Source organism: Drosophila pseudoobscura, chromosome 3 (genome assembly GCF_009870125.1).
Source record: "Drosophila pseudoobscura strain MV-25-SWS-2005 chromosome 3, UCI_Dpse_MV25, whole genome shotgun sequence".
In the NCBI taxonomy this organism is placed as follows: Eukaryota; Metazoa; Arthropoda; class Insecta; order Diptera; family Drosophilidae; genus Drosophila; species Drosophila pseudoobscura.
In genome coordinates, this window is record NC_046680.1 from 2,016,791 (window position 1) to 2,041,732 (window position 24,942).

A 24,942-nucleotide genomic window follows, 5' to 3' on the forward strand; every position below is an offset into this window, starting at 1 on the left:
ATATAAGTCTAACAGCTATCTTTCCTACATGCTCGCGTAACAGCCTTCTGCAGGTGTTACACGGGCCTCTTGGCAGTGCAGTAATTGCATCGCCTCTTGAAAGATGCAGTCATTGCATGTCAACATCCACGAAAAAGGGTTTTGAAACTGGTTAGCGGGACATCAAATCAAGGTGAGACAAAAAAGTGAGTCCGTAACGTAAAATTGTCCTTTACTATTCTTGAAACTCATAGGGACCCTAGCCAGTTGGTTCGGTTCCATTAAATCCCACCGAAGATTCCTGGAAAAATGCTATAGAATGTCGACCTACTTGGAAGCGGGCCGGTATGAACTTAAATAAACCCTCTCTAACTTATACATTTTGTAACAGAATGGCACTTCCGTGGAAATTTCAACCGAGTTCAAAGAATTAAAAGTGAATAAAAAAACATTTCCATATACTCTTGTCCCGAAATATAATTTCATAAACTTTTATCTGAAACTTCTTCAGTAGTTTTTGGTATTTTTATAGTCGTGTTTTCATTTCCAATTTTCTCCTATAAGAAATTCTTGATACAAGTTTTTCTTCAAAGTCTCTATTAAAAGCCAGCTGAGGTTTTTGTGAAACAGACATGAAGTTATTTATGGGATAAGGTAAAAAAAAAACATGAAAAAATCGTACGGTCGAGACCAGTACGTTGAATTTAAGAAGCACCAATAGAGATAGAAACCTACATTAATCCTCTTTTAAAGCAAATAGCCAGCTTTAGAATTTTCCTTTCCGTTTTGCTGATTTTTCCATTTTACTAAATTAGGTTAGGTTAGGTTCAGGCGGTAGCCGAGGAAGGGCGGATAAAACCACCGCCCCCCAAGCTCCCATGGAACTATCAGACGTCCATTGTGCTGCCGCACAGACGCACACTGAGTGCGTGCTTAGAAGAAGTTTGAAGACAATAAAAATAGCCCCTTTTAATGGCCACAACCTCCAATTGGAACACACTACACTGATCCGGGAGCCTGAAGCAAGTACTGATGTTCAGCTCGATACACTAGACTCCGCCTCCCACTCGGCAGTCTAACTTTGAGCCATCATTGTAGAAGTGGACCGCAATATGGGTCCTGGTTCGCCCATCTCCCAGTCCTCCCTAGGTGGGATTGATACCTGGAAAGTCGTCCAGAGGTGATTACTGGGGATACAATAGTCTGTCCTCTCCGGTAAGTGCGAGGGTCTCGTCAGGATTCCCAAGTGGCCAACCTCGGACGCTTTCCACAGCTTGGCTTCTCTCATTCTGAGGGCGGAAAGTATTGCCACATTCTTTCCCATGGGATCTACAGGGAGGAGGTTCAGCACGGTATCCAGGGCTTCCCGTGGAGTAGTGCGTGCGAGAGAAGTTCGTTTGTATACGGCTGGCCACCATACACCACTCCATAGGGCATGATTGTTCGTATGATTCTTTCTCCCGCAGAAGTATGTTCAATACCACGTTCCATAAGAGGGTGTTTCTCTGCTGACAAATCTAAGTGATTTTTACGTCCCCAGTGATGCCTCAACCTTCCTGCAATGTAGCATCTGCTCGATTAGGATAACCGTCCGGGAGTCAACCCCCATGTCCGCTAGTGCGCCTGTGATGACGGTCGGAAGGATGTTTTTAAAGGCCCCTTCTCTGTCGAGAAAGGCTACCAGGGTGTAATCCTTAAAGTTAAGGGACGCTTCGATGATCGATGTGATCAAGTGTAGGGCCGTTTCAGTGGATGTTCCTTTCCGATAGGCTGCTGGGAGTCTGAGATTAGACTAGGCGGAATTCTCGCCGTTAGATGCAGCCCCAGGAGTCGTTCCATCGGCATTGTGCGAAGGCTTGCCTGCGTTGGGACTGAAGACGACTTTGGTCTGAAGACAGGTATCTGGGATGTTTGCGATATACGAGGTATATCATTTTGAGCCAAATAGTGGCTTTTTGTCCATCGTGAATCAGTTGGGTAGGGAAAATGCCCCGCAAACTTGTACTTTAAAGCCATAGAAATCGCCCAAGAAGTGTTCTCCTGGTATAGAAGGTTCATATATCACTTGAGGCAACAGAAGGAGCCGCGAAGTAGTTTGGTTTGTTTTCATCGCAGATAGGGATGTGAGTATTAGTCCAAGACTGGTCAGCGTTCTTTAAATAGCCCAGAGTTGGTGTTGTCTTCGAGACAACTCTGCGGAAGCGCGAAGCTTCCTTAGTTCTTTATTATAAATTGACAGACTGACCTGGTATTCGGCCCAGTTCCGCTCAACGTTCTCAACCATAGCTTTTTTTAAAGAGTCTCCGGGAGGCTTTCCGGAGTTCCCCAGTTTAGGAGTGCACCATTCAAGTTACTTCCGGACTCTGCTACGGCAGAGCGGCAGAATTTATCGAGCGGCTAACTGCAGGAGTCGGTAAATATTTTAACGAGCTGAGTAGTGGCCTCCCTGGACACCTCCTCCTCAGGTGGAGACTCAAAGAGAACACGAAAAAAATAGTAGAGTAGTAGTTAGTTAGTAGTTACTGGATATAAATTAGTGGACTGTATAATCTTTTAATATATTGAGCTTGTTTATTTTCATATATTGGTTATTTAATATGGGTGGTTATGTTACACATTTATATGAATAGCGGGGGTTGTCTATGATGCGACGGTATAAACTTTGCGTGCGGTTGGTTTCATCCAGAGATTTCGACTAACTTCCACTCCACAAAAGAAGTCGAGCCAAAAGAGAATTGAATGATCAGGCGATGCGACGGTCCAATGCAAAACGGTACACATCGTTGTATGCGTGTGCAGCTGCGGTCTTTAGCTGTACGTGTGAGAACATTAGAGCTATGTTTTGGACACGAGCAATAGCAACACAGCTATGCGCGTAAAAATAGTTACCTAAGCGGTGCAATACACTCATGAGCGTATGAATAGGGCAGTTGTAATATACATTTTACTCATGGGAACATAAATTCGACTCCAGCGTATAACGATGTGACGTACTGGTGTCTAGCTAATAAAACAGCGACTGGTGATTCCTTTGGAAGAAGTATGGGATGTTTTGCATCATAGGTTGCCATCGAATTTCCAATGCGTCCTCCTACGCGCAGAATTCCGTGGTCGTCAACAAATGGAGTGTAGTGAACTTGGATTTTTAAGAATGCAGTGCTCAGCTGTTTGTACTCCACTTGGAAAACTCCATCTGGACATGTTTGATTACCGTAGAGCGGGCATATTGAAGCTCCCATGACGATAAAAACGATGACAGGCGGTCCTTGCAACGAAGTCGATGTACAAAGCGAAAGCAATGGCTATTTGTCCGCAAGAGATTTAACCTGGGGAAGCTTTGTTGATCATAGAATTAAGAGCATTTCCTTCATCGGAAATGTATAGATTAACTTAGGGTTTGACCTTTACTTCCTCAGTCTACAGTGTAAACTTTGACTTAGCAGGTGGCCAAGTGCGATGTGATTGCGAAAGCCACGGTGGTCCATTCCACCACAGTTGATGTTCTACCAGCTCCTTTGGTAGAAGTCCGCGTGATGCACAGTCCGCGTGATTGTCCTCAGTGTGAATGTGTTGCCAGCAGCTACGTGGGCAAGCTTCCAGGATCTCAGCAGTGCGATTACAAACATAAGTGTTCCAAGTCCGTGGAGGTGATGAGAGCCAATGTAGCACAATTTCGGAGTCTGACCAACACAAAGTACTGGAAATAGGAAAAGTTAGAGCTTGCTTAACCAGAGACATCAATTTCGACAGAAGATGGGCGGCATTCAATTCGAGCCGTGGGATGGAGATAGGTTTGATGGGTGCCACACGGGTTTTTGCGGCGATCAGTGTTACAGCATAGTCATTATTGAATCTCACGCGACTGTAGATGACAGCGGCGTATGCATGAGACGAAGCATCGGCGAATCCATGCAGTTTCGTTGCTTGAAGTGACGAGGATAGGTAGCGAGGTATGTTACAGCGTTCCAGTAAATGAACTTCACCTACAAACTGTTGCCACCGTGCGCATAGCTGCGCGGGTAGTGGTTCGTTCCATTCGACCGAGCTCAGCAAACTATCTTGAAAGAGAACCTTTAGAAATACAGTTGTGGGGGCAAGCAACCCCAGTGGATCGTAGATCTTTGCAATCTCAGACCGCAAACTCCGTTTTGTCAAGATCGGCATGATCTTGCGCGATTTGCTTGAGAGCTCGAACAGCCAAAAACGGTGAAGACGCTAAACCATACATCACGGTCAGCAGTCGATAATGATCGAGTCTCCTCCTTTCGCCAGACAATCCGTTGGTAATACGTGTGATCTTCTGAAACCAGGATGCCTCTAAACATTTTCTCAATGTCCGAACAAAACAAATAGCGATGCTGACGGAAACGTAGACATACTCCAAGTAAATCCCTTTGAATAGCTGGTCCGAAGTGTAGTCGTGAATTAAGTGGAGATCCATTGCAGTCCTCCCCAGAGCAATCGAATACAACTCGGCATTGCGTGGTGGTGCTATCTGGTTTAAATGCTGTGTGGTGTGCTAAGTAATTGTGGTTGCCGGGATCGTTTTTGACGGTAGTAGAAGGAATCACCTCCATGTGTCCACGTTGTATATAATACTCCATAAAGTCGACATACTGTTGTTTGAGCCTAGGAAATTTCCGAAACTTCCGCTCGAGAGAAGAAAAGCGGCGTAGTGCTTGTGGCAGTGTGGGTCCCATCTGAGGGGCAGATTCCTTGAACGTATATTGGACGATGAACACGCCATCGTTTCTGCGGGCGTGCGTATGAACGAAATTTTGCTCAGCGGGATCACTGCGTCAATGATAGCGTCACTTGGTTGAGCTATTTCCATGTCCATGAACGATAGAAGCAACGTGTCCAGATCCTCGTGGACGTGATGTGCTAGTGCGTGGTTGGGAGCATCACTACTGAGATGGTAGCTGCCTGTAATGACCCAACCAAAATGAGTATAAATTGCAATAGGATATTCAGAACCAAACTCTTTGCGTTGTCCAGTGTAAATGTTTCAAAGCTGATCACCTCCTAAAATCACGTCGATTTCGCCTGGTTTACCAAGTGGGTAGATCACGAATCTCTTCCCACATCGGAGCGTTCGACTCGATCCGCTGGGCTGGCATCGAGGAGGTTAAAGTGTTCATAATCAGACCTGTGACCACCACTGAGGCTGAGCTTGTGCGGGAAAGCAACGTGAATGTGGTACGACCTCTAGTAACCCCAGCAGAGTTTGCGCCTAGACCAACCACTGTATATGAGCATGCGTGCGCAGCAATACAATTCGTTGAATAAATGATTCGGCGACCATCGTTATAGTTGAATCAGTATCCAGCAGTATGCTGCAGGTTGTCTCGTTGCCCCAGGAGTCGACTATAGTGGCCAAAATCGTTGGCAATATGGCCTGACTCTTGTCTACGAATTTCCTCTCCAATGTATGATGTCTGACCACGGCAGGATCAGCATCAGCAGGAAAACTGGACGGTTGAGCCAGCGGATGTATTGACATCAGCGGAAGCCGTGACAGAGCATATGACCTTTGGATGAACAAGAGTGTGGTGCCTCGACTTACACAGACGGCACGTGTTTGTGGAATTACACTCCTTGACTTGATGAGATCGGCTTAGACAATTGAAGCACAAATTACCATCCCTTGCGAACTTGCGGCGGTCCACAACATCCAGAGCCTTGAATTGAGTACAATCGCAGCTGTCGCAGCTCAGCGCATGTAGACCACGTATACTTTCGTCGGCGGTATCGACTATTTTACGCAATTCGGCGATGTTTGAACCCTTTGCGGTTAGCAACGAAAGAAAGTTTTGAATGAACGAACGAGCAATCAGTGATTTTTTTATAGCGATTTTCGAGCCTCTCCCATGCGTCCTGGTAATTAGCATCCGATATGGGAATATGTTTTATCAGAGACAACGCTTCACCATCTAGATAGGATTTCAAATAATTAAACTTTTGGCACTTGGACAGACTACTCTTCTTGTCGACTGAGCCTAAGAACAAGTCACTAAACTGACACCAATCCTCGTATCTACCGGAAAACGTCGAAATGCGTATTTTCTCGAACTGCAGCTCTGTGGTTACCGATGAGTCCCGAATCCTCTCCAGAAGTTGAGTTTGTTCCTCAAACAAGCGTTCCACAGTGTTCGATAGCAGTAGATTTGAGTTGTCGTGCTCATTATCGTGACTGCTCCGGTCACGTATGGCTTCAGTGAAAATAATATGCGCACTAAAGAACCGTTTCTCATATTCGGGGATATCCAAATCTGGATCCACGTATTCATCTTCATCATTAGATTGGACCAGCTCTTCAGAGAGCTCCATAAAGCGGTTGAAAGTTGCAACCAGTCGGTCCAACTTGTGCTATAATGTTTGCACAGAAGTACATGACTGTACAAACTATTGAGCCTTCGTAGCTACGATGCACTAGGGCCTTCATGGCGAACAGCGGTTAACGATATCACTCAATATGTATATAAAATAAACTCAAACGCGGAAATCCGGCTCGAAGGACCAAATTTTGCTATGGTTATGAATTAGTGGACTGTATAATCTTTTAATATATTGAGCTTGTTTATTTTCATATATTGGTTATTAAATATGTGTGGTTATGTTACACATGTATATGAATGGAGGGGGTTTTCTATGATGCGGCGGTATAAACTTTGCGTGCGGTTGGTTTCATCCAGAGATTTCGACTAACTTCCGCTCCACAATAGAAGTCGAGCCAAAAGAGAATTAAAAGATCAGGCGATGCGACGGTCCAATGCAAAACGGTACACATCGTTGTATTCGTGTGCAGCTGCGGGCTTTAGCTGTACGTGTGAGAACATTAGAGCTATGTTTTGGACACGAGCAATAACAACACAGCTATGCGCGTAAAAATCGTTACCTAAGCGGTGCAATACACACATGAGCGTATGAATAGGGCAGTTGTAATAGACATGAACATTGAAATAAAAACTACGAGTCTCATTTCTAAACAAGTAACGAGTCCAGTTTGTCCGCCTAAGGTTCCGGAATTGAACTGGTTTAAGTAATTTAAAAAAAATACAGTTTCCACGTACCTATGGTCTGAGAAGTAGTGTTCTTTCAGGACCCTCCAGGATACAATTTTCCATTGTATCTCATGAGAGGCAAGCGTGAGGTCCAAGACCTCCTTGCAGTTTTTAATAATAAAAGTAGGATCACCCCTGGCTGAATAAGACCATCTGAGTGGTCAGTAAGTAACTGTAGAGGTACCCTTTCGTTTGTATCAATGCTTCTGCACTAGCAGTGATCTAGCACCCTTGGCTAGATGGTGCCGTAGAGCAGCGCATGCTGCCTTACAATGGTGCAGGAGTATCAGCGACATTCCTGAGGCTCACCTCCACCATAGTTGTTTCCAGGTCGCTGTCGGGGGACTCCAGCTCCTCCCCGAAATCAATGTTGCTAGGTCGCTCTCGTCGACATTATATGGCATTCACAAAGCATGTGTTCCGATATCTCTGCTTTATTTAGTAGAATCTAAAGAAATAAATCACTACTAGTTAACATTAATTGAGGTTATATCTTAGGTGAGATTCTTTTCCGGGATGAGAATTTAATTGTTTTGCCTTTGAATCGTATATCCCGAACTATGTCCTGTTTTGAGCCCTCAGAACGATAGGGAACCGATTAATTGCCTATTTCCACCTTTCTTTCATTTCGTTTCCCTCGTGCATCTCATGGCCTGACACTCTCCCCAACATGCACCGTACTTGACCGTCTGTCTCGACCGGCACAATTACCAACAATTTCTACACCATAAATGATGTTGGGGATGAGAATGTCTTTAGAAATGCATAGTCTTATTTCTTCCAGCAAAAAAGATTTATTCTTAGAAAACTAGCGTAACAGATCATATGTACGTCCAGTTGCCTTTGAGATATGTTTATTCCATGACAAACTGCTGCTAAAGGTTATCTCCAGAGTTACTGCATGGTCTTCATATAAAATTGGATTATTAGATAAGTGTCTCCCCATATCATTTTGACACCATTTGCTCTGTTAAATGTTGGCCAGAGCATTCTGAACTCGAGCCCTTCCACTCCCTATACCGCCTACCATCCTCCTTTCGAAGTGTTGCTAGATATAAAACCAACTGTATTGGCTCGGTCGAGTAAGCTACCTGAATGTGTCCGCTGCTTCCGTAAAGCCGAGTTTTTCTCAGAACCATAAACAATTTTACTGCTTCGTAAACAGTAAGCGTAGAACGTCCGCACACCCATCCTCGCTATCATTTTGTAATACGTCGGCAAATAATGATCAGGCAATTGCCGATCTTTTTGCCCAATTTTTCCAAACCACCTATTCTGGGGAAAGCTACTCTGGACTTCCGTATCCATACGGTGTACCGAGGTCGAACGGCATTTTCAGTCCCTTGTTAAATAAATGTTCCCTTCTTAATGATATACGACTAGTTAAGCCGGTGTTTTCACCGGTTCCAGACGGGGTTCCAGGTCGTGTACTCAGGTACTGCGCCGAGGCTCTTTGTGGACCCTTGTTTACACTATTCACCCTATCCATCGATTCTCCTTACTTCCTCCCGATCTGGAAGGAATCGTTTATAATTCCTGTACATAAAAACGGAGAAAGTCCGACGCAAAAAATTATAGAGGTATAGCAAAGTTATCCGCTATTCCCAAAATGTTTGAGAAGGTTTTAACTCCGCACTTGCAACATCTCTGCAAGTCACTTATATCTCCAGCTCAGCATGGATTTATAAGGCGGCGATCAACCACCACGAACTTGTTAGAGTTTACCTCTTTCATTATTAAAGGCTTTGTAACAATGTAACTTACAGACGGATGTTATTTACACCGACTTTAGTAAAGCATTCGACTCTGTAAACCATTCCCTTTTAGCGCATAAACTTGACCTTTTAGGGTTTTGCCCAACCTCATGACTCAAAAAGAGTACTCTTCAAAAACTCTCTCTCTTCACCAGTAAAGGTTTCTTCGGGAAAACCACAGGGCTCTAGATGGCCCTAGGCCCCTTACTCTTCACACTCTTTATTAATGATTTGCCTTCGGTATTAACATACTCTCGAGTACTTATGTATGCGGATGATGTTAAACTCTGTGTCCAGTACAAGGACATTTCATTTCATTCTCGCTTTCAATCCGATATCAATAACTTTCAGTCATGGTGTTTTGCAAACTTGTTACACGTTAATGCCTCGAAATGCAAAGTTATGACATTTCATCGTTCTATCCCCTTGATGGCTTTCCTGATGGATGATCTGTATTATTATATTAGATGGCAAGCCAAAGTTTTCTAAACACATTTCTGCAAATAAGGCCATGGGCGTGCTTTGGTTTATAAAGAGATGATCAGAGGAAGTTGATGACCCCTATATAACAAAGACTCTCTATACCTCGCTTGTTCGTCCGATCTTTGAATACGGCTCTTGTGTATGGGGCCTTCATCCAAAGTATACAAAGACCGAATTGAATCAGTACAGAACAACTTTTTGCTTTGCGCGGCCTTAGCTGGCAAGCAAGTGAGAGACTACCATCTTACCATCACAGGTTGCTTTTAATAGACCTTCCATATTAAGTTAGTCACAGAAAAATACTTTGTGTGATTTTTGTTCACTACTTCATCCAGGATGGCGTAGATAGCCCTGACTTGTTGAGCTGCTTAAACTACGCGATTCCTATTAGATCCACAAGAAATTATTTACCGTTGACCTTTCCGTTTTGTAGATTGAATTATTCTCGGATTATAATTCCCTCTAACGTATAGTATCTAACAGGGACCGTAAATAATCATTATTTTTTTTTTAATAAAAAAATCTCTTATTTTCAATGGACCTAGAAAAACACAATTTACACCAAAATTTTTATTTGTGTACAATCTCTGCATTGCCGCCATGATTTGTAAACTTTTGATTTTTTACGATTTTCTTCACAGATAATCATTATTTTTGAGTAATTAGATAAAACTTATGATTAATCATTATTCTTGAGTTAAGAACCTTAACAAAAAAATATGCATGCAAAGTCAGAAGCAACGTTTGCTTGCAAATTCAAAATTGTTAAAAATAAAACTATAAAAAAAACTTCAAGTCTTTGTATTATAGTAAGAACATTTTAAGCCCCACGGGCCTGTTAAGGGTTAATCAACATCGACATATGCCGTCTCACTTACACTCACTATACTATATGCATTTCACTCGCACTTATTGCTAGCATACGTTAAGGGACTGACTTTTGCCGACGAGACCACCTTGCATAATTACATCATGCCCGGGAGCACCTAAAAACAAAAACAAAACGTTTCGGGTGAAAATTAAAAAGTATGTAAAAACCGGACCCTGTATAATTATTTTTATTTTTATATCAGCTGTTATTGATTTTCATTAGTGGTGCAATATTCGCTTATAGTCAGAAAGGGGGAGAAATTAATATACTCTTAATCAAAGCAACGAACCAGAGGGAAATTCAAATTGTGTACTTGTCTTACGCGCATACATTTGTACATACCACACAATTGAGCGCCTTTGAGAATATTAACCCTTTTTAAAGAAGCTCGCCACCTACCATTTTGAATAGCCTCATGCAATATACGAATGTAATAAACAGAAACATATATTTATGTACATATGTTTGTACATTCATAAGATATTTCAAAATAGAATTATGTAGAATTATTATAAGAATTGTCCATGTCAGTATTAAAGGTGCGACACTCATCTAAATATTTTCTTTGCACATTCCCATCGGAAAGCGCAATTGATTTGAAATACATGTAAAACTCGTTTCATATTAATATAAGTATGCATGTTTATTTAAGAAAATATATTTTTTTTCTTAGATCGTATATTTAAATATATAACATTTTAGTTCAAATCACTTATTACATGTGATAAAAAAAAGAAGTCGAGAACCGACGGCATTTACAGGCTCCGTTTTTCACATTCACAAAAGTTTTCCGATTTACTTTTGAAATCACATAAATTGGGGCTCTCTTTTTCCCATTCCGCAAGATTTCTTCGTTTTCAAAACGAAAACATTTTCGTTGACGAAATGAAAAGTAAACGGCTTTTTATACAACAAAACGAACCTTAATTGCAATAGGAAAAAAATAGATGACTTATTGATGCATTAACATAAACTTGATACCTATATCAGGGTAATTTAACTTGTGCTTTCTTTATAAATAATTTTATTTTAACCAAACCTAAAATTTGGCTCGGAAAAAATTGGCCACAGCAACAACAAATTTCGTTTTGGTGTAAGCAGCTGACGCATTCCGATTTGGTTATCGGAACGTTGGCAATTAATAAATTTTTGCGTATAACAGCACAAATGAGCATGTAACAGCTCAGACTGTGCTTGTAACATGCGCTTAACAGAACATCTGGGTGAGCACAGCTGTTTCCCGCCCAATATAATACGGACTTCAAAATGTAACATATCGATAAAAAAATATGTGAAAAATGGAACACCTTAAAACGAAAACGAAACGTTTTGGCTGAAAACGTAATCCGCAAAAGTAAATGAAAAACGGAGCCTGCCTGTATAATTTATTAAACACCAGTCTAAAATATGGATAAGGTGCAATTTTTATTGTAATATTTAGTATTTTTTAGTATAAATCAAAGAAATAACAGCTTTTATTTTATTTCCCACGCCCAAGTGTCCCGTTTCCCAACTCATCCCTTCTAATCTTTAAATATTTTGAGAGAAAGTGAATGCGTATATATTTACATTCAAATAAGCTGGAAGCAAAACAGAAACCCAGAACCCTATAAAAAGGAAAGAACATACAATCACATATTTTTGTGAAAATATATTTTGCGTTTTATACTAACCCACGCAAAGCGTTACGCCAAAGCCGAACACTGGGATTTAGTTTTCTGTGTTAGCTGTTCGTTGTTTGAACTGGCGCATCTAGCTATGCATATACTGTATGGTTGGTGGCAGAACTAAATATTAAAATCTATCGATACAACTCACATCTCTAGCCAAAAGATGCATCGGTTATTGTACATCGCTAACTCAAATTCTTTGTTTGCTTTTGCGAATGAACTACCAAATGTTTTCGCTTCAATACTGCGTAATCTCAACTTTTTTGTTGTTATCGAATTGTCAAAACCAAATACTAGATGTTGCAAAAACACAGGTGTGGGGGCCAGGACTCAAGCCTGACGATATTGTTCTACCAGCTCGATATTTTTTTATTCACGCCATCGACAATAATGGAAAAAAGTTTGTAAACCAAAATTATTGTCAAAAAAGTATTAATATAAATTATTCACAGAATTACGTCCATGACACATATAAATTTTCAAGTGAGCATCGATGGCTATTCCAAGGATGGGAAATGCAGATCAAATATAAATTATATTGACCGCGAAGATGGATCTGTTATTGTTCGCTACACGATTGCGGATTTTTGCGAACAAGTGGAAATTAGTGTAAAATACAATTCTTCGCACGTGGCACAGTCTCCGTATTATATACAGAATAAAGTATATTCAGAGCGATGCTACTGCCCTCAGAACTTAGATATTTGGTTATTGAATAATAGATGTTCGGATTTTTTAAAAGAAAAACAGATATCTTGGGATTTGCATTTATTTAAACGCGTAAACTTTAGTGCCATTAGAGAGAATATATTAAAACGATATAACGCCCCTGAAAGTATTTCTTTATGCCACTATGTAGTCAAACAGCAACAAATTTGGAGAAAATGTTTTGGCAAATATACTGGCTTTAAGATGTTTATGGATGCAACGTTATCAGCGCTTGCTCGTGTAGTTTGGTTACCAGAAATGGAATTTTATTTAAATCTTGGTGATTGGCCACTTTCAAGAAAAGGTGGCCAACAAAGGACTTCAGGACCCTATCCCATATTTTCCTGGTGTGGAAGTGATGATAGTTATGACATTACGTTACCGACTTACGATATAACCGAGTCGACGTTGGAGAACATGGGACGAGTCATGTTAGATATGCTCTCAGTTCAGCAAACTGATATTCCATGGGACAACAAAGAAGAAATAGGGTTTTTTCGCGGTCGAGATTCCAGGCGGGAAAGGCTAAAATTAATCGATTTGGCCAGGAAATTTCCAGACTTGATCAATGCATCTATTACCAACTTTTTCTTTTTTCGCAATGAAGAACAAAAATATGGTCCCAGAGTGCCTCATATATCATTTATGGAGTTTTTCAGGGTATGTTAAAAAAAGCTTCGCTTTACTTTACACTCATAAATATATTTTTAGTATAAATATCAGCTGAATATTGATGGGGCAGTTGCAGCATATCGGCTACCCTATCTCCTTGCTGGTGGTTCCTTAGTATTCAAACAAGAATCGCCCTACTATGAGCATTTTTATAGCAAGCTGCTGCCGTACAAACATTATGTGCCAATCAAGCGAGATCTTAGCGATATCATAGAAAAAATAAGATGGGCAAAAGACAACGACATACGTGCAAAGGAGATCGCTTTAACTGCGCGGAAGTTTGTTGAGGAAAACCTTTTACCTCAGCACATCTATTGCTATCACATGACACTATTTAAAGAATGGAGCAATCGCCTTATATCGCCAGTCAAAGTTCTCCCAGATATGGAAAAACTAAGTTTAAGCTACTCATGCTCATGTGAAAAAGGCCAGAATAGGGATGAACTATAAGCTGTACATGTTTTAGGTACTTACAAAATCATACATTTAATTTATTGACGATTCACTTTTGCGATTCTTTTTTCAGGACGTTCAACCAATCAGATGAATAAGTACATACATACATATATATACATCCATATGTATATGTACAGAAACCATTTTCTCACAAGATTTAATCATACTTGAAATTAACGAAAACATAAATAGCTGCATAGTACCAAAGACTATACAATACCAAGATGTTGCATGAGGAACAAATTCTTTTTCAGTTTTCGTTTGACACTTCATGGTACGGTCGCGAGGAGCTATTACTTTAATTCTCTTTTACGCTACCTTCGCCTCCGAAATGCTACTCGGCTTCGTCAATGCCTCGGTCAGCGTCGAGTCGGTGTGTCTCGAGAGAAAGAATACAAAAACAAAATATGAATAGTCTGCGTGCCGAAACCGTAGGGCAGCGTGGTCGCTGATGTCTTTGGCGCGGCACAGTGGGGACTCAGCCGAAACAGTCTAAAAATTGTATGAGTGCTTTAGATAAATTTAATGTACGCATCTAATAGAGAATTTTCTAGTTTAGGAGATATAAGCACTCATTTTTTCAGTGTGAAAATATTTATTGAACTCATATTCACTAACTAATTTAGCAAGCTGAGACGGCCAAAGGTCCCACTGTGCCGCTCCAAAGACATCGGCGATCCGCGACCACCGCTTCGACGGTGCTGAGGCTCGAGAGTCCAGAATTGCCGAACAGACGAAACCGATGGGCAGCGGGGTCGCGGTAGAGACGAAGTACAGGCGAAAAGGGAATTGAAACCCCGCGCGCTGCCTCTTGCCTTTTGGGTTCTAATGTTAGGACCCGCCATAGAACAGCTTTTTGGTCGCTCATGCAACATCTTGGTATTGTATAGTCTTTGATAGTACATAACAATTTATTCAAATATTGGAGCCCATATAAATATCCAGCGGACATTATTATAATTATCAATGCTGCTTTGTTGGAAAAAATTGATTTTATTTGCCAAAAACGTAGAATAGAGATTACAACTAGTGTTGGGCTACTCATTTTCGTAAGTTAATATAGGCTTTATGAAGATGTACTGTATATATAATTATTTTATAATTATATTTAGCATCTACAGCTGGTACTTTTAAACTTAAAAAAATATTGGGGTTTATAATAACTTTAAAGAGAGCTATCGGATTTTAAAGTAAATTGCCATTTTATATTTCTACAGAAAGAAAATAAACCTCTTCGTATTTAAAATCACACCAATGCCAGTAGATCACCCAAGACACCCGATACTCAACCTCTACTGTTATGCTAATATAAAATATATTTTGTTCTTACCGAACATATTTCTGGTGTTAGGAATATAAAATAGAGAATTGGTTTTATACTTTTTTTAAATCACACGTTTGTAACGCTTTTTAGGTCATTTTGATCAAACGTGAAAAAAAAAATAAAATTAGAATAGAACAAATTAATGGGATAAGGAAAGATCATGTTATCATTAAACAAACCTCAGGATCGGTTGCAAAAGAAATTTTAGTTCGAACTATACAGCGCCTTCTAAAGGAGATGGGCTTAATGCCAATGACACTTGCGAAAAAGTCACTTCTAAATAGTCAAATTAAGAAAGCTCGCTTAAATTGGACTAAAGAAAAATAAAATTGTGTTGAATCTGAGTGGTCACGAAACATTTTGTCGGATGAGACTGATGGGGAAAATATGGGGATGCATATCTAAATATACAACTGAATCACTAATAATGATTAAATGTATGGTACATACAAAAAAGTATAAAGAAATTATTTTCAGTGGCCAGTTGTTGTGCCCAGTATTGAAATCAATTGCTGAGGGAAAAAGATTCCATCTTTCAGGAATATTCTGTACCTTGTCATCATCACTCTGTGTCAGTGATTCTATGACGTTTTGGTATTGAAAATACATTCTAACTAGTTTCGATTATTTTTCTACGACAGATTACAATTTTGAAGCCGGAATGGGACCTTAGATTGGCGATCTAACAGCCCCGACTTCAATCCGATAGAGAATGTCTAGGGCCTTATAGAAATGAAATATGAAATATGAAATAACCTATTGGTTACAATTTTGTTTATGTTAAAGAAATCGGTTTTTTTTTATTTTACTGCATTTTTTTCCTCCTTTTGCTCAAATTACTACATGATGGTTGAAAATATAATATTAAATATATGAACATGACATCAAAATATGTGGTATTTAATTTTGTCAGGAATTGATTTATTGACACAAAAAAAATGTACACGAATCGGATAACATTTGGGGAATCTCCATGCCGCAGAAGTAAACAATTCATGAAATATCGGAGTCGGTGTAGTTCCTAGATTTTTTTGGGCCTTTATTCTATCAATATCCAAATTGGAAGCGGCTTTATTCCACCGCTCTATGCTTTCATTCAATGGAACTAGATGTCTTGTATCGATTCCAAGTATTACAGCTGCCACTCTTGAATGGTGCTTCTTAGTCGAGCGGTTAAATTTACCCGCGGCCCCTCGTTGCTGCCTTTTAAAAAAGCATAACGATCGCAACGTCAGATCAGTTTTCCTATCCTCACGAACTTAGTTTCTTCTCTTCTAATGTGTTAAAAGGAGGTTTCTTCATCAAAATATTTTGAATTCCTTTATAATCGCATCCCATTCAATGTCTCCACATTTCTCTTTCCCAATCGCCTCTGAATTATTGAATGAGAAATAAATGTGTCTAGTGTCGGCACACCATGTCTCGAATGGTAAGATTTTAAAACAAGTGTACCTCGAGAGTACTTAGTTTCAAATTATTCATCCTGGTAATGATTTCCACTCCCGGAATACTCGCCGCATTTCCTACTTTATGATAAACGAAGCAACTTCCATTGAATTAATTATTTAATTAATAACATTCGATAACCTCAGCCTGTAGAGTATGCTCTTTAGGCGATGGACGGCATATAAAGAGTGATGGGCATAAAAACCATAGTGAAGCGCGTTTTCCGATCTCACATACCGTGGAAAAAAGCTTTTATCTGGTATCCTCTAGAAAATATAATTGAATGCCAGACACAGCCATCATAAATAGCAGTAGCGAGCTTCGGATATTTAGATAGCTATGACAGGAATACCCATTTCCATTTACTCTTGCATAATCCAGACGATTTTCCAATTCTCCGGTTTTCGATTACAATTTTCCACTTCTTTAATCTCGTCTCGACGAGCTTCCAAGAAGTTTTCCTGGAGTTTATTGTCTGATCATATATCTGATCCTTCACTTGCAATATTATCTGTAGCTGTTGGTCACCCTGACCCGTTATATCATCCGCTTGATCTTTTATTTGCAACTAAATCTCTTACAACATAAATATATCCATTGTTTTAAAATTTCTTGGTTATTATTATATTAAGTATTAATTATATTATAATTATTAATTATTTAATAATCCTCTACGGAATCGCTTCGCTCGTGCGCCAACCCCACTCTCACACATACTCTGGTATGTTAAGCCTACTTTTAAATAACTTTATAATTTAGAAAAGCTAATGCCTCTTGACCATACAAACATTTTAGTTTAATCTTACAGTTTTGGAAATGTAATGTTTTCATTATCAAGTTCATTTTCGTCGAACGGTGGCCACTGACCGCACATCTAATGCCGTACCTGGTTTTATACATAGCAAAATAAAAGCCGTCGGCTTAAAGGTGGAGAAGTTGAACTTCTCTTATGCCAGGGAGATAACTTTCTTTAAGATAAGCGCCTCCCCAACTCGTTGTCTCCATAGCTCTCACTAGTCAAAATCAGCCCAACGTGACATTCTTATCTTCCATACTTCCACTCGTCCAAAAAATCGATCTTCTCCTCTTGTAGTAACCTATCAGTATTTTAAAGGCTTACACAGTAAGCCAGCACTCTTTTTCGGGATAGTGCCGCATTTTCATCCCATGTTATTGTGTTTACCGAGACCTGGTTAAAAGCAGACATTCTTAGATCCGAAGTTTTTTCAGGTCGGTATCGACGTGGGGTTCTGATCATTGGAGTAGAACAACACGTCGGAATATTTCACAGTCGAGGTTCAACAAGAGCTGGAATTCCTGTGTGTAAAACTGATTATTTTCGCCTTTGCTATCGTCATTACTTGATTCCACCTTCTTCGGATATTTTAATTTACGAAAAGCTTTAAAAACTTTTTTTCCTCGCCATGAGATAAAGATCATATGATAGTTCTTGGTGTCTTCAACTTGCCAGAATCTGTTTGGTCTTAGGTAAACGAGTCTAGTCACCTAGTTCCCATGGCACGACATGACTTTGTTTACGGCTTGTCCCTGTCTCAAGTCAATCATGTCAAAAAATCCTTGTTTTCCGACTATAGTTTTGTAAACCCGAGCGTTTCCACTCAGTATACCTGAAGAAGCTTACCATCCTACTTTCGAAGTGTCTCTCAACATTCGATTTTTAGTGAAAGTGAATGTTTGTAACAGCCAGAAGAAAAAGTTTCCGACCCCACTATAAAGTATATATATTCTTGATCAGCATCCAAAGCCGATGCGCTCTATCGCTTCGTATGTTTGTCTGTCCGCTTGTCTGTTCGTACGTCCGTTAGAATGAGCGCCTAGATCTCAGAGACTATAAGAGCTGGAGCAAACACATTTTGTATCCGGACTCCTGTGATATCGCACTGTTACAAGTGTATTTTATATGTTTTTCTCAAGACCCTAAACAGTTTTACAGCTTCGTAAACAGTAAGTCTAGAACGTCCGCACACCCATCCTTGCTATCTTCAAATAATGATCACGCAATGGCCGATCTCTTTGCCCAATTTTCCTAAACTACCTACCAACAACCAGGAAAGCTACTCTGGTAAGCCGTACCCATACGGTTTACCAAGGTGGAACGGCATTTTCAGCTTTTTCAGTTTTCTAGTTTGGATGCGCTAGTTTTCGTAGTTGCTGGTGGGCTCAATTTTATTTTTATTTGCACATTGCTACGTGCAATAAACATCTGATGTTGTTAAAGGTTTGTTGTAAAACTTGAAGTAGCGATCTGGTGATTTGGATAGGAAGCGAGCTTTGCTTTTTGGTTTTGCCTTTTGTCCTAGTATCTCATCTTTAACGAGTTTAATATTCTCCTTACGGAGATACCATGCCAGAGTAATGGTTCTTCGGATTCACAACTGTGCTTGCTGGGTAATGTCGACGTTGGTCGGAGCCATAAGTCTAGATAAATTTCAGCACGGAGTTGTACATGAGGACATTATAGTCCAAGATTAGGGAAGAGCGAACGCTTATTAGCCAGTGGAGATTACTTTTTATACCCGATACTCAAAATGAGTATTGGGGTATATTAGATTTGTGGTAAAAGTGGATGTGTGTAACGTCCAGAAGGAATCGTTTCCGACCCCATAAAGTATATATATTCTTGATCAGCATCAATAGCCGAGTCGATTGAGCCCTGTCTGTCTGTCCGTCTGTCCGTCCCCTTCAGCGCCTAGTGCTCAAGGACTATAAGAGCTAGAGAAACGATGTTTTGGATCCAGACTTCTGTGATATGTCACTGCTACAAAAATATTTCAAAACTTTGCCCCGCCCACTTCCGCCCCCACAAAGGGCGAAAATCTGTGGCATCCACAATTTTAAAGATACGAGAAAACCAAAAACGCAGAATCGTAGAGAATGACCATATCTTTTAGACTGCAGAATCTGAATTGGATCGTATTATTATTATAGCCAGCATCAAGAAAACAATTTAATTTTTTCTCGCCTTGTCTCTCTCTAACACACACGTAGCATAGGCGGCTTTGCTTAGAGTAAAACATTAGCGCCTGGATCTCAGAGACTATAAAAGCTAGAGCAACCAAATTTGGTATCCACACTCCTAATATATCGGACCGAGACGAGTTTGTTTCAAAATTTCGCCACACCCCCTTCCGCCCCCGCAAAGGATGCAAATCTGGGGATATTCACAAATCTCACTTTAAAACGTATATCTCAGAATTTCGCCCCACCCCCTACCGCCCACACAAAGGACGAAAATTTGTTGCATCCACAATATTGCAGATTCGAGAAAAACGCAGAATCATAGATAGCGACCATATCTATCAGCTTGCTGAATCTGGATCAGATCGGATCATTTTTGTAGCCAAAAGCAAGAAATTAATTTGCAGTGGCTACGCAGCGACCGACGTCACGCTCAGACTGATTTTCTGTCTCTCTTGCACGCACTCTTTGTGGTGTCGCTTAATATTAGTGGCGTCTGCCGGAGGAGAGCCATACTGACTAAGTATCGGGTATAACTGTAGAGTTGCGGTGTCCGCAGCAACTCACAACGTTCCCCCTCGTTTTTATTGTAATATACTTCTTCTTGGCTTCTATGTGCTTGCGCCAGGTGAGCCGTCTGTATAAATGGACGGCCAGGAAAACTACATCGTTACCTTGTGAGACTCGTGCATTGCTTAAAACCAAAGGAGAAACGCTTTGTTTGTTGAGACTCAACTAAAACCATCTCTCTACAGTAAATAGATGGCAGGCTAGTTGGGCAGTTGCCTTTATTGGGCATCTGGAGCGACTAAGAATTGCGGTGTCATCAACAAACGTTGAGGTTGTTACCTGGTTACTTGTAGGTATATCCTCGTTGTAAAAGACATGGATGTCCGAGAACGCTGCCTTGGGGCACGCCAGCTTTTATTATGCGGTCATTTGAGGTTGCCTCTCATCGCAAAGACTCTATTTTAGAGATTTGTGTTTTGTGAAAGCAGCTTTGTTATTTTGTACATAAGGCAGTCTAGGAATTCCAGGAATCGTGCCGTACAATATTTCCGTCAAATGCCGTATGAATCTCTGACGTGTGCGGTTGACCTGCTCAATCTTTCAGTCCTTTTCTCGAAAACCGAATTGGTACTATGGTATGGTACAATGTTGCTATTTTGGATGTATGGGCAGATGCGCAGCAGGAGAACTTTTTCAAATATTATGGAAAAACAAATAAGCAGGTCTGTTGGTCTGTACAACGATGGCTGCGTTTTGTCTTATCCTGGCTTAGTAATCATCAATATAATTGGCTTCTTCCATGTTTGGTGAAAGTACCAAAGTCTAGCGATTGCATCCAAAAGCTGCCAGATCTGTTGAACCGCACACCTAAGGAGTTCTATGATAATTTTCTGAGTTTATTTTGAGGTGCTAGTATTTTGCACCCCAGTTCGGCCCTTGAATTTAAAATTTAAATCAAAAAAATAAGAGCCTTCAGACTGTAGTATTCTTTACTTCCGTACCAATACAAATTATATCGATAACTACTATTGGAACAATAGTGTTACCTTAAAATTATTCTATGTGACTTCAATGTCGGGATTTTTCGAAAAAATAATATATTATATTTTAGGTTTGCTGCGAATATGCTGCCCCGTTGAAGGATTCAAACTTTCAACCGAGGTGGGCTCGATTGGCAGGATGGCGATTTTGGAAATGGCTCTTTTGACCAGACCATTTTCTGCACGAATGACTGTTACTCTCACGATGCCGTCATCCACAGAAATTGCGCTGTCGACTTGACCAGGTGGCCACCTGGTGCATTGTCCTCCTTCAGCAGCACGTTGCTACCGACCGTTGCAAAGCATATTGAGATGTCGCATTTTGTTGGCCAGCGATTCCTGACTTCTGATTTAAAATGGACCGCAAAATTTGATGCACACACTCACTTGGTAATGGGGCCATGATTTGGTCCAGAAGTTTAGGTCGCATGCGAAAGCAGCGCACACATTTGTTGATGATATTCGATACAGACTTTAGGCCTCCAAAAGGCCAGTATCGCTTACGGAGCGTTGCTAGGAAAAATTGCGGACCGGCATGAAGAAATTTTAGATGATAATGATGTGTAATTATTTCTGCGGTGACTGAGTAGCGTTTAAGCTACAATAACGGATGCTTTGCTTCATATTCCAAGTCTGAGTTCTGAAGACGAACGCCGATGTTTAAGAGTCCCTTGGCATCCAACAATGGGTACAAAGAACGAAGGTTGCTTCTGTTGGAAGAGGCTTATTTAATCTGAGCGCATTGTATTCATTGAAGAAGTGCGAAAGCTGAATTTTTTGTATAAATAAATGAGTTCAGCGCTTGATCAGATGAGAATCTGATCTCACCTTTGGAATAAAATCATTTTAGCGATATAAATCTGTACACGTTTGGGAAATTACGGTGTACCTTAGCAAATGACGTGTAGAATTAACAAGTTGCCACACAGCTGTGGCACAATAGACTCTCATTCATACAGTCCAATAGCTCGAATCGGCCTCCATTTAAATGAAGCTGTGTGTCCAAAAGTTCCAGAGCAGTGCTTCCACGCGATAAAATGTACGCAGGGTTCAGCTGGGAGGCCAGATGATGCCAGGTCATGCTCTTCGTGCGCTCCAGGATTTCCGATATTCCCTGTTGGATACAAAGACGTTAATGTGGATGTAAAGAAAAAAATACTCTTTGCAATTCTGATCGGACAAATACGCGCGCACCATAAGCGGCTGTGCTGGCGTCGCGAAATCCATCCAGTTCATGTTTGGCCAGAGGAATCAGAAGGAAACGGGAAAATTTGAAACTGCTAACAAATGAGAGCTACGAAATGACTTTAATTCAGTCAAGGTGTAACGTAGGATCGTAAAATCTAGCTTTCATTGATAATACGCTGAGCCTTGTGACTGGTACTTCCGAAAAATTTGAAGAGCAGCCAATCAGAACTAGGGCATTATGGCAAACCTTCTCACAATCGGATTATCTTTCTCCTTTCAAGGCATCAGGATCGTTTGAGCATCATTTCCTGATTAGAAAGTTGTCCTATATCAGCAGCAGTTTTACTTGGTGGCGGATTCGAATGCCTTCTTTGATAGAGTCCCCTCCTCAGATTAAATCGTATATGTAGAATTCTCGACAAATTTCTCTGCAGCTAATAGAAAGGTAAGCTCTTCATCGTAGGTTAGCTGGTTCATTGAGCTGAAAACCATAGTCAAGCAAGGCACGGCAAGGCATAAATACACCTGAGTGGCTCTTAGCATGCCCACAGCAGGAAATTCGTGGTTCAGGTATTAATACAAGCGTAGGACTGCGCAGTCGCCACAGCATCAATCTGCTGAAGCGGGTATCACGTTGCGCAGCTGCTGTGTCCCTACAACCACTTTTGCTGACGCTGCGCCTCTTGAGTTTTCTGTTACGAGACGCGGCACAAGTAGCATTTGGTCCACTTAATAATGTTTATGCTCGTCGACCAGACTGGCAATGCTACATGCTAGGGCACAAATACCTAGTCCTAGGCAGAATTAGATCATCGGCCTGAAGTTATCGGCTCCTTGTTTTACCTCTTTGGCTAATGGCTTTGGCTTTGAAGATTCCTATACCGAGAGCCTCTTTGCCTGGTTTATAAAAGACCTTTTCACCGAGCTCATCGATGCGTGTTTTCCAGCGTTGTGATCCCCTTAAACGTGAGTGTTTGGAACACATTTTTGACCCAGTCTTCGTAGATGGACCAAGGACCACACAATTGCCAAAAGCTGCCGCTCGTTAGCAGCGAAGTTTAGCTCACTGTTCTTTAGGGTTCTTGAAATCAATAGTATTGGGCGACCACCTTGCGAAAGGACTGTCCTGATGGTATAGGCAGAGGCGTAGATATATAGTTCGAACGGTTTTTTATAAATTGGGTAATTTACATAATTAATATTACGTGTACTGATGCTAGACTGTTGCTTACGTTTTGAAAAGCGTGTCGTTGGACTTTTCTAAATATGATAGGGGTTTTTTTTTATACCCTATAATTAAAAATTGGGGTTTATTAGATTTGTGGGAAAAGTAGTTGTGTGTAACGCCCAGAAGAAGCGTTTTCGATAACATAAAGTATATATATTCCTGTTCAGCATCAATAGCCCAGTCGATTGAGCCATTTCTGTATGTCTGTCCGTCCCGATGATCGCATAGATCTACGAGACTATAAGAGCCAGAAAAACCAAATTTGGTATCCGGTTGCAAGTGCATTTCAAAATTTCGCACTGCCCCCTTCCGCTTTCACAAAAGACGAAAATCTGTTGCATCCACAATTTTAAAGATGGGAAAAATCAGAAACGCATCAAAGAGACGTCTGTCCTTATAAATAAATTTCCAGTGGCTACGATGCGCCCTACACGTTCTGACTGATTTTCTGTCTTTCCCTCCCACACTCTTTGTCGTTCAATATTAGTATCGGGTATAGATGTAGAGTTGCGGCCGTAGCAGCACACACACCGTTTCCCCTCGTTTTAGACTTATATTTATTGAAGGACACATTTTTCCCTTCTATAATGTCGGAAAACGTTCGGGCTATTGATGCAAAATTTTTCGCGAATCATATGTAGTAAGTTTATCTGCATTTCGTAGACCAAAGGGCAGTCGGCAAAACTCGTAATTCACTTTAAAACAAAATGTTTGGAAACAAAATTGTTTTCCTGTTGAATGTACCCAAGTTTGCTATGATCATTGAGATGCTTGGCATTTGGTATTTGTTCGCCACTGTTTATTGGTTTAGCTTCCGAAAGTCCATTACGAGACGTTTCTTCCTATTGCCCTCCTCATCAGTGCCCTTTTTGTACACGACCCATATACGATTAATATATGGCGATCTAGATTTGCGATTGTCTTTTAAAAGGCTTTTAACTTTAACCTAGGGTAAGGGAGCAGCTCGAAGTAAACTACTTATAAGGCAGTGCTCCGGTAGGGTCGCGCTATTTATCTTATTCAACATTTTAATAAAATTCGCCTTTATGGCTGGGGGGCATCGACTTCAACAACGTTAGTAAGGTTACCATCTACATATGCAGCTATTGAATTTTATCACCTCAGTCGTGTTACCGAATCTGTGCATATCGCACTTGTAGCATTATGTCGCCCAATGATGGCCAATGATGCCATCGAAAGATGATGTTTTTAGAAAAAAAAGAGGGGGAACGTTGTGAGTTGCTGCTACGACTGCACCTCTACTATTATACCCGATACTTAGTCAGTATGGGTCTCCCCAACAAAAAGTGTGTGCGAGAGAGACAGAAAATCAGTCTAAATGTATCGTCGGGCTTGTGATTTGTTATTTTTGGCTATAATACTAATCCGATCTGATCAAAATTCGACAATCTGGAACATATGGTCATTCTCTATGATTGTGGGTTTTTAATTTTCCCATATCTTCAAATTCGTGGATGCCTCAGATTTTCGTTCTTTGTGGGTGCGGAAGGGGGTGCGGCGAAAATACCGAATTTGGTTACTCTATCTTTAATAATCTCTGAGATCGAGG

General features: G+C 40.6%; 2 protein-coding genes across 4 annotated transcripts in view; both read left to right on the forward strand.

Annotated features, from left to right (window-relative positions):
• LOC26532507 (angiopoietin-related protein 1) overlaps positions 1-24,942 on the forward strand; it is a 104,765-nt gene that overhangs the window by 16,418 nt on the left and 63,405 nt on the right. The window lies entirely within an intron of this gene.
• LOC6899754 (protein O-glucosyltransferase 2-like) lies at positions 11,962-13,962 on the forward strand. Its single transcript, XM_002135746.3, has 4 exons — positions 11,962-12,221; positions 12,274-13,189; positions 13,241-13,667; positions 13,728-13,962. The coding sequence occupies exons 1-3, from the start codon at positions 12,037-12,039 to the stop codon at positions 13,649-13,651; spliced, it is 1,512 nt and encodes a 503-aa protein (XP_002135782.3). The 5' UTR covers positions 11,962-12,036; the 3' UTR covers positions 13,652-13,667; positions 13,728-13,962.